A 12,560-nucleotide genomic window follows, 5' to 3' on the forward strand; every position below is an offset into this window, starting at 1 on the left:
GTCCAAGAGAGCACAATTGGCCTCGCTCGCTCTGGGTGGGTGGGATGGCTGCCTTTCTCCCCCCATCACTCACTAAGCACGATGCTAGTCAGCGCAGGTGTCTGTTAGCTGACGTAACAGATCTGGCGGTTGGCGCTTTCCTCCGAGCGCGTTCAGCTGTCCAAAGACATTGCGTGAGTGGCAGTTCGAAAAGATGCGGTGGCTGGTTTCACAGATCTCGGAGGAAGCCTGTGTTAGCCTTGCCCTCCTAGCGTTGATAGCGTTGTGTGTGATTGGGGGAGTCCTAACTAGCGGGTGGAATTGGCAAAGACTAAATTGGGGAGAAAACCGGGTAAAAAATTGAATTAAGAGCTGAGACAGAGCCATATTTTCCACTGTGTTACATCACCTTTCCTTTTAACTCCACTTAATAATCATTTTGGGATTGAAGACCACGGACTGATCCAGTTTTTAAAGTGTCATTTTTTGGCATTCTTTTGTTAACAAGTCTTCAACTGTGCAACCCTACAGTCTTTGTTGTGGTATTTTGAGCTTAGCAACACATGTTTTGGACTGCAGGCAGGCCAGTCTAGCAGCCATGGTGTTGCAACACCTGCAGAAATGTGGCTTTATGTTGTCATGTTGAAAACATCTGAAAGTTTGACTTGCCATGTATCAGTCCATTTCAGATGAGCTTCAGCCCAGAGAAGTTGGCAGCGTTTCTGGACGCTGCTGAGATATGGCTTCTGCTGTGTGTAATCTTGATGATATTATGCATTGTAGAGGGTGAAACACCAACTCAACCTGGCTGAGGATTTTTAAACTGTTGAATTTTTTGCTGATGCATTTTTGGCATAGTGGTGAGCTTCAACCCATCATTGCTCATAAAGGACTAGACCTTTCCTGGATGCTCCTTTTATATCCAAGCATAACTGTATAACCTGTTTAGGATGTTTTTGAACATTTCACAATGTTTCTAGCCTTGAAACAGCTCTGTTCCAATGTTTTTGGAACATGCTGCTATATTTCCAGAAAATAATGAAGTTGAATTGTAAAACATTACACATCTTGTCTTTTCCCTGTTTTTGTTCAAATGCAGGTCAAGGTAGATTTATAGATCATTCATCACACATCTTTGCATTTTACCTACTATCCCAACTTTTTTGGAAATACGTCTGTAAACCTCTTGCATCTAGACAGCAACACTATTTCAACAGGATGAGCAACTTTCAACTAGGTTGTATATTCTCTTCGAAGTTGGGTGTTTGTATCACACGCAATCAAATGATCATGCTCCAAATGTTACAAAAATTATCAGACCATTATTTAGTCTGTAATTTTCTCAGGGGTTGAAGGAGAAACACAACGATGCAGCCAGTACGGATGGAAATAAAATCGCAGAGCAGCACCTGTAAAAGTGGAAATGACCACAGGACTCCATGTATATTTAATCCCCTCTGAATAAAGCTAAAGCAAACATGTTTCATTTGTTCTACAAACATTTTAAAAAGCTCAGGGACCCCAAACTTTTGACAGGCAGTGTAGTTTATATGACATACCTGCACATGGGTTGTGTAAGGGGGTGATTTGTGGGGTGGTTTCTTGAGGTGGTGTGGCCAAAGTAAATGGGCTGTCCTCCTCCTTCACTCTGTTCTCTTCTTCTGGGTTCTCTGAGGGAAGAAAAAAATGAATGAGCGCAATATCATTACACAGTTGCGCTGTTTGTTATCATTTGGGGAATGACTCAACAATCTGGCGAAGACATAAACTCATGAGCTGTGCAGCCTGCCAGCATTTCATATCATTCATATGCGGAGTTACTGAACAACAGCTCTGACATTCACAAAAACATTTATCTGTTGTCGGAATTCCTGCCGTTTCAGAATGTTGGAAAAACGCCTGTATGTGTAATAAGCTCATTACAAGCATGAGATCATTAATTGTGGATTTTATTTCAGCCAGCACGGGACAATGCACTGTGGTACGCTAACACGTCACCATAGATACAAAAACAACACTGACGCATTATTACAATTCCATCATGCCTGGGACTAGATCCATTTTCATCTATATTGCTGGGGGAACAGTGTAAATAAAGACAAACTGGAGTCAGCGAATGAGGCGGAACAATCCGCCCTTATCAGCCAGAAGGCTCCTTATCATGTACTTGTTTAGCTGTTTGTGTGTTTCTTAATGAGGGAGAGGTCAACAGTTTAATCTACTGGCAAACAGTGAAGAAGCTAATCTGTGCGATTACATTGGGCATTGTAAAACATCGCACCTAAAATCAAACCAAAAACTCGTTCACTGCCTGAGAAGTAATGTGAATGAAAAACATTCCCAGTATGGAGTTCATGTAGCGGCCACAATCAATTACTGTTCCTGAAAACACTCGGCAAAGTCCATCTTATCAATGTGTGGGCACGTACATGAAACAGATTCCCTCAGGCATACAGAGAATTACGCGAGGTGAGCTGAACCCAAGGAATGTTCTATGGGTGACACTGATCCACCCAGGCAGGACATAAAACTGGAAAGGCAGTGCATTCTTCTCCCTCAATGCAAGGCAGTTATGGTGTATAATGCGTTGACTGTGCATGGCACTTGGACCATGAATACAAATGGCAGCTGTGCCGCCTGAATTGGGTGCTGAGGCAGCCTTCCTTTGGGCATGTGTATGAATGAGGGAGACCCTATTCTAACTCAAAGGAAGTGTCGCTGATACGCCATTTGAAAGGCGAAATGACAGAAACTGAGAATGAACTCCCAGTCACCTGTGGAGCCAGGCTGCTATCAGCTAGACACAGTGTGATTTAAGCAGGCAGTATAATTCAGACAAAAATGATGTTTCAAAGCAAATTGGTGCAGTTTGGATGATGCACTGTGTGCTGGTGTGGTGAGTGCAGTGGTCCACCCTAGATGCCCATGTTATGAGGTACAGTTTAGCTACTGCAGTGATAGCCTCTCATGTGATGACAGCTTATTTAGTACCTTATTTTAACCCTATAAATCCAACAAACCTGGTGCTGGACCAAACAAAGAAAGCTGCTCCTTTAAATATGCTGCCAGATGAACTATGTTACATGCACATGTCTGTTGACAAAAGTAATATCATTTAATCAAGTTCAGCATGTACACCCAAAGTTTTCTGTTTGCTACTTTGTTTCTATCACTCAGTGCTTTGGGACGTTGGGACAATGCTTTTTTTTGTCGAAGGTACTGTGTTTTTCTCCAAGTGAGCATGCAAGCTTATTAGCACTTATTATTGTTAAATAATAAGTGCTAATAAAGCCTGACATGTGACTTTTCTTTCTATTTCTTTTCATTTGTTTTCTTGCTCAAAAAGGTGGTTTGTGACACAAGCTAAATAAAAATCTCCAAATGTTTGGCTTTGACAGATCACATTCTTCAAACATCAGTGTGCTACACTAGACATCATGTGATATACAGAGAAGAGCAGATTAAACAGCAGAAATAGACACTTTTTTACAACAGCTTTAAAGGGTTAGTTATTACCTTATTTCATAGAGTGATCATGGAGTGATAACAGTAAACTAACAAGCTAGCTAGCTGTTTAGCCTGTTGTGTTTAGCTAACATACTCCCATGAACGCATCATTGTAACACTGGGTTCCTCACTTAATGACAGAGACAAAAGTCATAAGCTACATGGACTAGCTTAGTGGGAATAATTGTAGGGGCAGACCAGTGGGTCTAGTAGTGCAGAGTGCCAGAAGGACATACGCCAAGTATACTTAGGACAGAGTGTTCAGCAGTAGTCAGATTTTGTTTAGCTTTTTGTTGTGTGATGTATGCTGCCAGCTACGACATAAAATCTGAGAGAAACTAAAACTATAAAAGGAACAGTTTGGCAGAAAAATCAAACTTCGGTCACCAAAAACGTCTTGGCTGATTTAGCATGTGCCTTCCATTCCAATGGCCTTGTGTGGTTTCCAGTGAAGAAGGCTAATTCTGAGCAAGGTTATCTGCAGATTCATACTGGCTATGCTCACATACCAAGTGTGCACGTGTGTCCGTCCTGCAGCAGCAAGTATCCTGGGTGGCAGGCACACCTGTATGAGCCCTGGGTGTTAATGCAAGTGTGATGGCAGAGTTGACCCTCATATCGCTGACATTCATCCACGTCCTCCAGTTTCTCCACAGAATTAGCTGCATGCTCAGAATCCTCAAAAGAGAAAGGCTGCTTAGGAAACTGTCTCTCAGCCACTGAAAGGAGGGAGAAAGAGAGAGAGAGAGAGAGAGAGAGAGAGAGAAAGTGAAAAAGAGTAAGATAAATCGTTAACTCTATATTAACAAAGAGTTATCAACAATCCATTTAGTAACTTTAGTAACTAGCCATTTATATCTAACTAATTGTAATCTGCCTCCAGAGCAGCTGGGCCACATGTATGTCCATGATGAAAATGGAAATGGTTATCAAATCACATTGTTAAAAAGTCAAAATAGATGCTTACCTGCTTTGGCTTTAAATGAATAAAAAGCCACCCAAACATATTCTCATTTGGGAGAATTTAAATAGGTTTAAATATTAACATTTGATCAATAACATCACTTAAACTAAGCTTAGTAATCACATAAGTGTATTGTCTCACACTGTAAAATATTACTAATAAAAAAATTAAGCTTAATAACCATACCCAAAAGAAATAAAGTTTAAAATACAACTGAAAGCAAAGCATCTCATTCAAAATCTGGCAAAAAAAAACAAAACTGTTTACTTAAACACTGCCTAAAAATAACCTTTCAAGCCATAAAATTGCTGGTTTTCACGGCTTGATGGTTGGATAGACCTGTTTATGTATCCACTGACATCTCACCTGCCAGATTAACTTCAAAATAGTCACGCTAATGAGCGCTTTCACCGTTTTCTCAAGGACGCACTGCCACCCATCAGACAGAACCAGGCTGTGCTAATGATGACTCTAACATGTGCCAGACACACATTATGCTGAACCCGCCACTCAACATCTGCAGCCCCGTCTCCACCAGCTGCTAAGGCCACACCCCTCCCTGCCTGTCTGCCAATCACAGCACGCTCTGCACTAACGCGGTCCTAATGGAAACACGGCCGGTGCTAATGAACACCCGTCTGAAGCCGCATGCCAATTTGGCATGGCTCTACTCAGCTCCCTGTTCGATCGCTGCAGTTAGCAATTAGCGCCTGGCTAAGCATAATAAACAAGTCCGGGGCTCGCATTGCATTGCATGGCAGTTTAAAGTAAATATTCCTCACAGCCATCATTACCTGAATGTAAATGCGACGTGGTGAGAGGGATTAAACATTTCCGCTATAATTAATCACTTTTTGCTCAGTGCAAGAAGGCAGGGGAGATGAGAAAGCATCCCTCATGGAAATAATTACCTCTCAGCGCTTTTTCTAGACCTTAACCCCTTAAGGAAACATGCAAATGCTAATGCAGGTAGTGTTGTATATTCTCCTGTTAGACACTGAGGAAGAAGGCGCCTCCACTTTTTGCCTTTGGAGCCATTTTTGCAGGCCAATATCATGACTTTTGTTCCATAGCAAAAGGCAATGAACAATGAATACCAGCATGAACACATTGTTGCTTTGGCAAGCAGTTAAATTTACACAGTTTTCACATCCCTAAAGCAGACAAAATCACTGGTGTCCAAAGTTTTCTTCTTTAGCTAGCTCTGGGCCTGCAGTGTAGCTAAAAAGTAATAGAAGCTAATATTCCACCTATTAGCATAGTGCAAGCTGCATGCCTATTATCTATGGCTGCATGATTTACTTTTTTTCACGGTGGCTGCTGCTACTGTTTTGTTTCTGCTGTGCTGTTTACCTTTTTATATACTATATGGCCAAAAGTATGCGGACACTTGACCATCACAACTACATGAACGTCCAGGACATCCCACTGGCTACCCCATTCCCAAACTATTGGCATTAATATGAAATCCAGCAAGCTCATGTAGCAAAATCTTTTCCACAAGATTGTAGAGAGACAGTGTCTTTGGAAATATGCGTATTTAGCCAAAAATTCATTTGTGAGGCTGTGCAATGATGTTGGACGGTAAAGCATGGCTCGCAATCGATCCCAGTTAATCCCAAAGGTGTTCAGTGGGGCTGAGGTCCTGACTCTGTGCAGGCCACTGGCGTTCCTTCACACCAAACTCTTCACACCAACATACAGCTGACAGGGTTGGATCTAGCAGGGCAGAAATTTCTTGTGGTAACTGACTTGTGGTAAAGGTGGCATCCTATGACAGCACCACAATTAAAATAACTGAGCTTTTCCGTATGACCCATTCTACTTCCAGTGCTTGTCTATAGAGATTGTATGGCTATGTGCTTGATTTTATACACCGTTTAGCAATAAGTGTGGCTGAAACACCTGAACACAGTTATTAAGAGGGTTGTCCACATACTTCTGGCCATATAATGTAGATGTCTTGCTCCCCTCTTTACTGTTAGCAAGGCACACACTGTCTGTAACACCACAAAACAAAAGAGTAGATTTGGCAGACTTTTTTTGCTTGACAGAGGCCTTTTCACTTTAATCAAGAAACATTTGATGCATAAACCATATATATTTTTAATATTTCTGCATAATAAAGATGTAAACAAAATCATTCAGAGTGGTTTAATGTGAAATGAATTGTTCTAGTGAAACTCGCTGGTGATAAGAACCAGGCATCCAAAGCATTTCATACCTTTAAAAGCTACTTCAACCTATTATGTAAAATCGTTAAAATATACTGCTTGATATCTGACACATTGCTTTAAAATAGTGTTTCCCACACATAGGTCATACATAAGGAAATGAGCACTCAACAAAATACATTTCAACTGTTTCAAAAAACATTCAGTTGTTTTTAATTAATATGTTTAGAAAAAAACGTTGCTTGAATTTGTCCGCTACATGAACATTGCTCTGGTCAAGACAGCGAGATAGAGTGAGCAGGAAAATGTTTAGATCTTGTGAAAAAATTAGCTAGTTACTACAAGTAACTAGCTAAGCTGTCATTTGCTTTCTTTTAGTTCAAAAGAATGCCTAGTTGCACTTACACTAGTGATTTATCTGATAATAATTAATTAATGCTATAAATAAAACCTCTTGGTGTTATTGATATTTGTATATAACCAATGGTCTTGTATGGTGTGTATTGGTAATGGCCATGCGCAATTATTGTCAAAAAAATGCTATGAAGTTTATTATTTATTTATGCTTTAGAGTCTGTGCTTTCAAATTTTAGCATGCCTTTTTATCACTTTAAAGGCAGAGAGGTTCATAAAGGGTGTTGGAAGGCAAAAGAGTCTCCAAAGAAACCTTTTTTTCAGATATTTTGGCATTTCCAACTACACAACATGTGTAGGTTCACTGATTATTTTGGGTAGCAAATAAAATGCCTATATTTGTGTCGTGGACCTCACAACACTGGGCTCCTATCACCACCACTGTAAAGAAATTTAAGATTTGAGTTTAGTATAAAGCTCTAGAATGGAGCATTTTACATCAAAACACTCTGAATAACTTTGAATGATTGGATTATACAAGAAATGTAAAAAGAAATATGTGGAATACCCCCATAAGATGCAATTATGACTATTACGCTACTAACTATTCTATCAGAAGTCTGCCTCCATGGGAAGGAAATTTTGGCTAAAATTTTAAAGGAAAAGACAAATTCTGCAGGGACACTCCAAACTCCTCCCACACTTCCATACAAAATTACCTTGCCACAATAATCTCACTAAACTACATCTCCTAACAAAGAAACACCCAAGATTCAGCGAGGAATGCAGCACTCACTGTCATGACACCACGAACATATATATTTTTTTAATTCTGGCACAGATACTAACTCAAATAAGACATTTTATTGGACAGAGGGGGGTATGTAGTCCTTTTAAATACTGAGACTTCTGTACTGTGCTGGTGGCCGTGCAGATGGGCTATCAGTCAGGTGGAACGGTCACAGTCTGTAACTCGATCTGGAACACTGAAAGACAGGGTCGAGGCCATACAGCGCCTTGGACAGCAAACGTCAGTCAAAACAAACTCCAAAATGCTTCACCTGACAAAAGCTGTTGCTCAAGCTTATATCGTAACTCCAGCATTTGCACCACCCATCAAGATTTAGGGACACCAGGCTGTTCAAAAAGTTTGAAAACTAAAGAACATACTTACTTAATACTTGTTTGAGGACAGAAAATACCAGTTTTGAAAGCAGAATTTTTTACCATTCTTCCATTATACAAGCCTTCAGCTATGTGATCATATATGGCCTTTGTTATCTTATTTTGAGCTTAATAGGACATATGGTTTTAAATGGAAGACAGATCTGGACTCCAGGCAGAACAATCTAGTAATCACACTATCTGATTACGCGGCCATGCTATTGTAACATGAGCAGAATGTGGCTTAGTTTTTTGAATTTGCAACCATTTTACTATTATCAAATATTTTTTGCCACCATTTTACTATTGTCAATTATCATCAATTATCATTACATAGTAAAATATATGCTTTTAATAGTAAATAAAATGACTATATTTGCACTGTATACATCATGACCCCTGTTCCTATAACACCACTGTAAAGAAATTTCGACATGACAAGTTCTTCTTCAATGCACCATTTTACATCAAACCCTTCTGAATGACTTTATTTACATCTCAACAACTAATATTAGCAGGAATAATGGAAAATAATTTAATTTCCTAGTTAAAAACTATTTTAAAAAGCCTAGAGGAACACTTTGCAGTCACAGTGCACATTGCTTCACACACAATAATAAAAAGAAGTTGAGAGAGGTTGAAAAGGTGTCATTGGAAGGTTTGCAGAGTTTTTTTTCTGTCTTAATTGAAAAATAATCATTTTTTTAAAGGCTATGTGTCAATAAAACTTTTGATAGGCAGTATACACATACTGACCAGAATACACAGGTCCCCTTCAGCATGGCTGGGAAAAATCCATCTGCCCAAACAGAAGAACAATGCATTCATGCAAATCCTGCAAAATGTCACCGGAATTAGCTGGCTGCAGACGGAGAGGCATGGGGAAAGTTTCTTGGCATGGGAGCGGGCGGGCTGCTGTGCCATCTGCTGCTGATTCAGCCCGGCCTGCTGCCATCTTAAAGCACTGTTTTGAACAGTAACATGACATCTGACCAAACAGCTCTGACCTGTCTTTCCGCCATCCATCAATTCAACTCCTCCGTCACATGAATTTGTGAAAGCAATGGGGCTTCCAAATATGACCCTGATTCAAAAATGTAAAGTAAATCTGCTCTACTGAAAACAAATGCAAGGAAAATGAAGGTTCTGATATGCAAAAATAAACTCTAAGGCAAGCAAAAGACACCAGCACGGCTTGAATAATGTATTCATTTATTTTGTGAATAAAATAAAAAAATTAAATGTGTTGCATCTTTATGCTAAACCTCTCTATGGGCTGGCAATGTCATTCAAAATAATTAATATTTCATAATTCATATGCCTTGCAAAAGCTTTGATATCAAATTCACAGCACGTAATTATTAAAGGTCAGAAAATGTTGCCAGGCAGCACATGCAGTGTGCGCGTTCTTACACCCCTCTTAGACAATGTAGCAGATCAGGATGTAATGCAGTTTGTGTGTGTATGTGTGTGTGTGCGGCAGATGCAAAAAATGACTCGCCCCATATGAAAGTACTCTTGTACTCTACGGTACTGTATTGTACTTTATCAAACTGTAGCATATTGTGCTGCATTATAGTATCTCATGCTGTAGCATACTGTATTGTACATTATTGTACTGTATTGTAGCAGTATCATATTGAATTGTATTGTACTGTATCATACTGTAGCGTTGTACTGCACTGTATCGAACTGTAGCATATTGTGTTATATTATATTGTTTCATATTGTAACATATTGTACTGTATTGTAGTGTATCATGCAGTATCATATTGAATTGTACTGTATCATACTGTAGCAAATAGTATTGTACTGTACTGTATATTGAAGCATTATTGTATTGTACTGTATTATACTGTAGCATTATTGTATTCTACTGTATCATACTGTGACATTGTATTGCACTATATTGTATCATACTGTAGCATATAGTATTTCATTGTACTGTATCATACTGCAGCATTATTGTATTGGACTGTATTATACTGTAGCGTTTGTATCATACTGTGGCATACAGTGACATTGTATTGTACTATATTGTATCATACTGGAGCATATAGTATTGTATTGTACTGTACCATACTGTAGCATTATTGTATTGTACTGTATTATACTTAAGCAACAGATACATACAACAGTTTAATAAATAAAGTAAAAAATAAATATGCTGGGCCGTGAATGTGGCATTTAATGTTTTAATGTTAGCAGTTCCTTCCGCCAAATTATAGTTCCTTAACAAGCAGCTCGTTGCTACGTCAGAGTAACGTGCTCCACTCACTTGCTGCACAGCCAGCAGTTTGTTCTCCAGCTCCTTACACTAATCACGAAACTGTCATTACCACTGAACAAGCTTTTTTGTTTTTTATGGCGGCAGTTGCATGACTGAGTCCGATTTGTTGTTTAGGTGTTCTTCTGTTACAGCTGCCGACTGAAAAGCTTGCTCAGTGGTAATGACAGTTTCGGAATTTAGTGTAGTCTCATCTTCAGAGTCTGACCAAATCGGCTGTTGGTCAAATGTCATCTTAAAATGATCTATTTTCTGTTTGTGCGCAAAGTAAGAAATAAAAACGTTCAAATGGCTTGAGCATCTCCTACAGTTGTCAAACTCATTGCTTAGCAACGGCATCATAGCGAAGTGATACAGCGTTTATGAAAAACCTGTAATGTTATGGTGAAATAACAGCATGTATTGTATTGTACAGTGTCATACTGTAGCATATTGTATAGTGTTGTACTGTATTATACTATAGCATTATTGTGTAGTATTGTGCTGTATCATTCTGTAGCATTATTGTATAGTATTGCACTGTATCATACTATAATGTTATTGTATTGTATCATACTGTATTGTACTATACTGTAGTGACTTGCACTGCACTGCACTGTAGCATATTGTATTGCATCAAAGTCCTTACAGACAAGTCTGTTCACTCTGCGGCCATGGTTGCCATTTCCACTCATACCAGACCAGAATCCTGTCTCTTTGAATGAGGAGAGACCTAAAAACCTGGAACTGATAACCACGTTAATGTTTCAAAAAATATATTTGAAATCACTGGTAAAATCTGACAGAATAGGATAAATACTTTGGCTCAAATAACATACAATTTTTTTTTCGAGGTGTTCTAGCTATTACACACAACAAATGGGGCTTTTCCCACTTACACCTTTACCACGAAGGTCATTGATTCTTTTCCTTTGAAGGGCAGGACTTTCTTCTTAAACAGCTACCATGCTGACCACTATGAGCTATCCCATTCATTTTCCAACCAGTAAAAATGTCTCCTTTTCCAACCAGTAAAAATGTCTCTGATTGCATCATGTTGTATCATACTGTAGCATGTTATAGTGTGTCATACTGTAGCATATTGTGCTACATCGTGCTGTATTGTTGTACTGCAGCTGGTGTGTTAGCTTGTGGCTAGTGCTTTAGCTCTGGGCTAACATTAGTTTGGGGCTAGCGTGTTAGCTTGGGGCATTAAAAAGCACAGCTTTTATCTAGTGTTTTGTTTAGGTGCTCATATATCATTTCATCATTTTTTTCAGGGATCTGTTTTAAAATGGCCATAATGAATGAGATGCATTATGAATTAAAGGAAGATAGCCTTCAGTTAATGTAGACTACTGCAAAAAATGCAATATAAAGACCTAATGATGTGCATCACTATAGGTGTTTGTGAGTGTGTGTGTGTGTGTTCTCACACCTCTCTTGGGCAGCAAAGTGGGTTTGGGCTTTTCCCTCCTCCTGAGCACAGGTGTGCTAAGCCCCTCCTCTTCTTCCTCGCAGCAGGTGAGGAAGATGTGTCCACAGGGATAGATCAGGTGCTGATGAACATTACAGCCTTTTCCCTCTTGCCGCAGACGTAGGCCCAAAGCACAGCAGCTGCAGCACTCCTGCCAAAAACATACAATATAATGACAGCTAGCATTTTACAATGATTTTCAGTGGCGTAAGTTACATTTCAACATATATATATATATATATATATATATATATTTGCTTTTACTACTAAAACTATATCTTAATGTTAAGTTAATGTTATGATAGAAATGCACTGACTATTCAACTGAATTATTTAATACGCAAAAACACTTCACCTTGAAAAAAAATTATATGTAACTGGCTTCTTTATTAACTTCATTAACATTAGCTTTTACATGAAGCAGTTCACTGGGAACTGTTTTCAGCCAGGAAATTTAGGTATTATATGCACATAATATCGTAACACTTTGCATTAATCTTGAATTTATTTAACAAATTGTTATTGTATCCAAAAAGCTCTTTCTGCTTCTCCATAAGGACCAAAAGTGTAAAAATAATCAATATGCATTACCATACAAAAGTCTTAGATGCCGAAGCACATTGTTAATATAATCAGTTATCTTAGCTATAAGCATGTTTTTGCCAGTATAATCAC

General features: G+C 38.9%; 1 protein-coding gene across 5 annotated transcripts in view; it reads right to left on the reverse strand.

The window, feature by feature from the left end:
• Positions 1–12,560, reverse strand: part of fbln2 (fibulin 2) — a 390,205-nt gene that overhangs the window by 330,683 nt on the left and 46,962 nt on the right. For all 5 annotated transcript variants that reach the window (XM_036559120.1, XM_036559123.1, XM_036559122.1 and 2 more), the window contains 3 exons: positions 11,847–12,036; positions 3,996–4,205; positions 1,539–1,649 (listed from right to left, as the gene is read on the reverse strand). In XM_036559120.1, coding sequence (XP_036415013.1) covers positions 1,539–1,649; positions 3,996–4,205; positions 11,847–12,036 — 511 coding nt within the window. The remainder of the gene's footprint in view (positions 1–1,538; positions 1,650–3,995; positions 4,206–11,846; positions 12,037–12,560) is intronic.

The sequence above is a fragment of the Colossoma macropomum genome, unplaced genomic scaffold (genome assembly GCF_904425465.1).
Source record: "Colossoma macropomum unplaced genomic scaffold, Colossoma_macropomum, whole genome shotgun sequence".
NCBI classification, from domain to species: domain Eukaryota; kingdom Metazoa; phylum Chordata; class Actinopteri; order Characiformes; family Serrasalmidae; genus Colossoma; species Colossoma macropomum.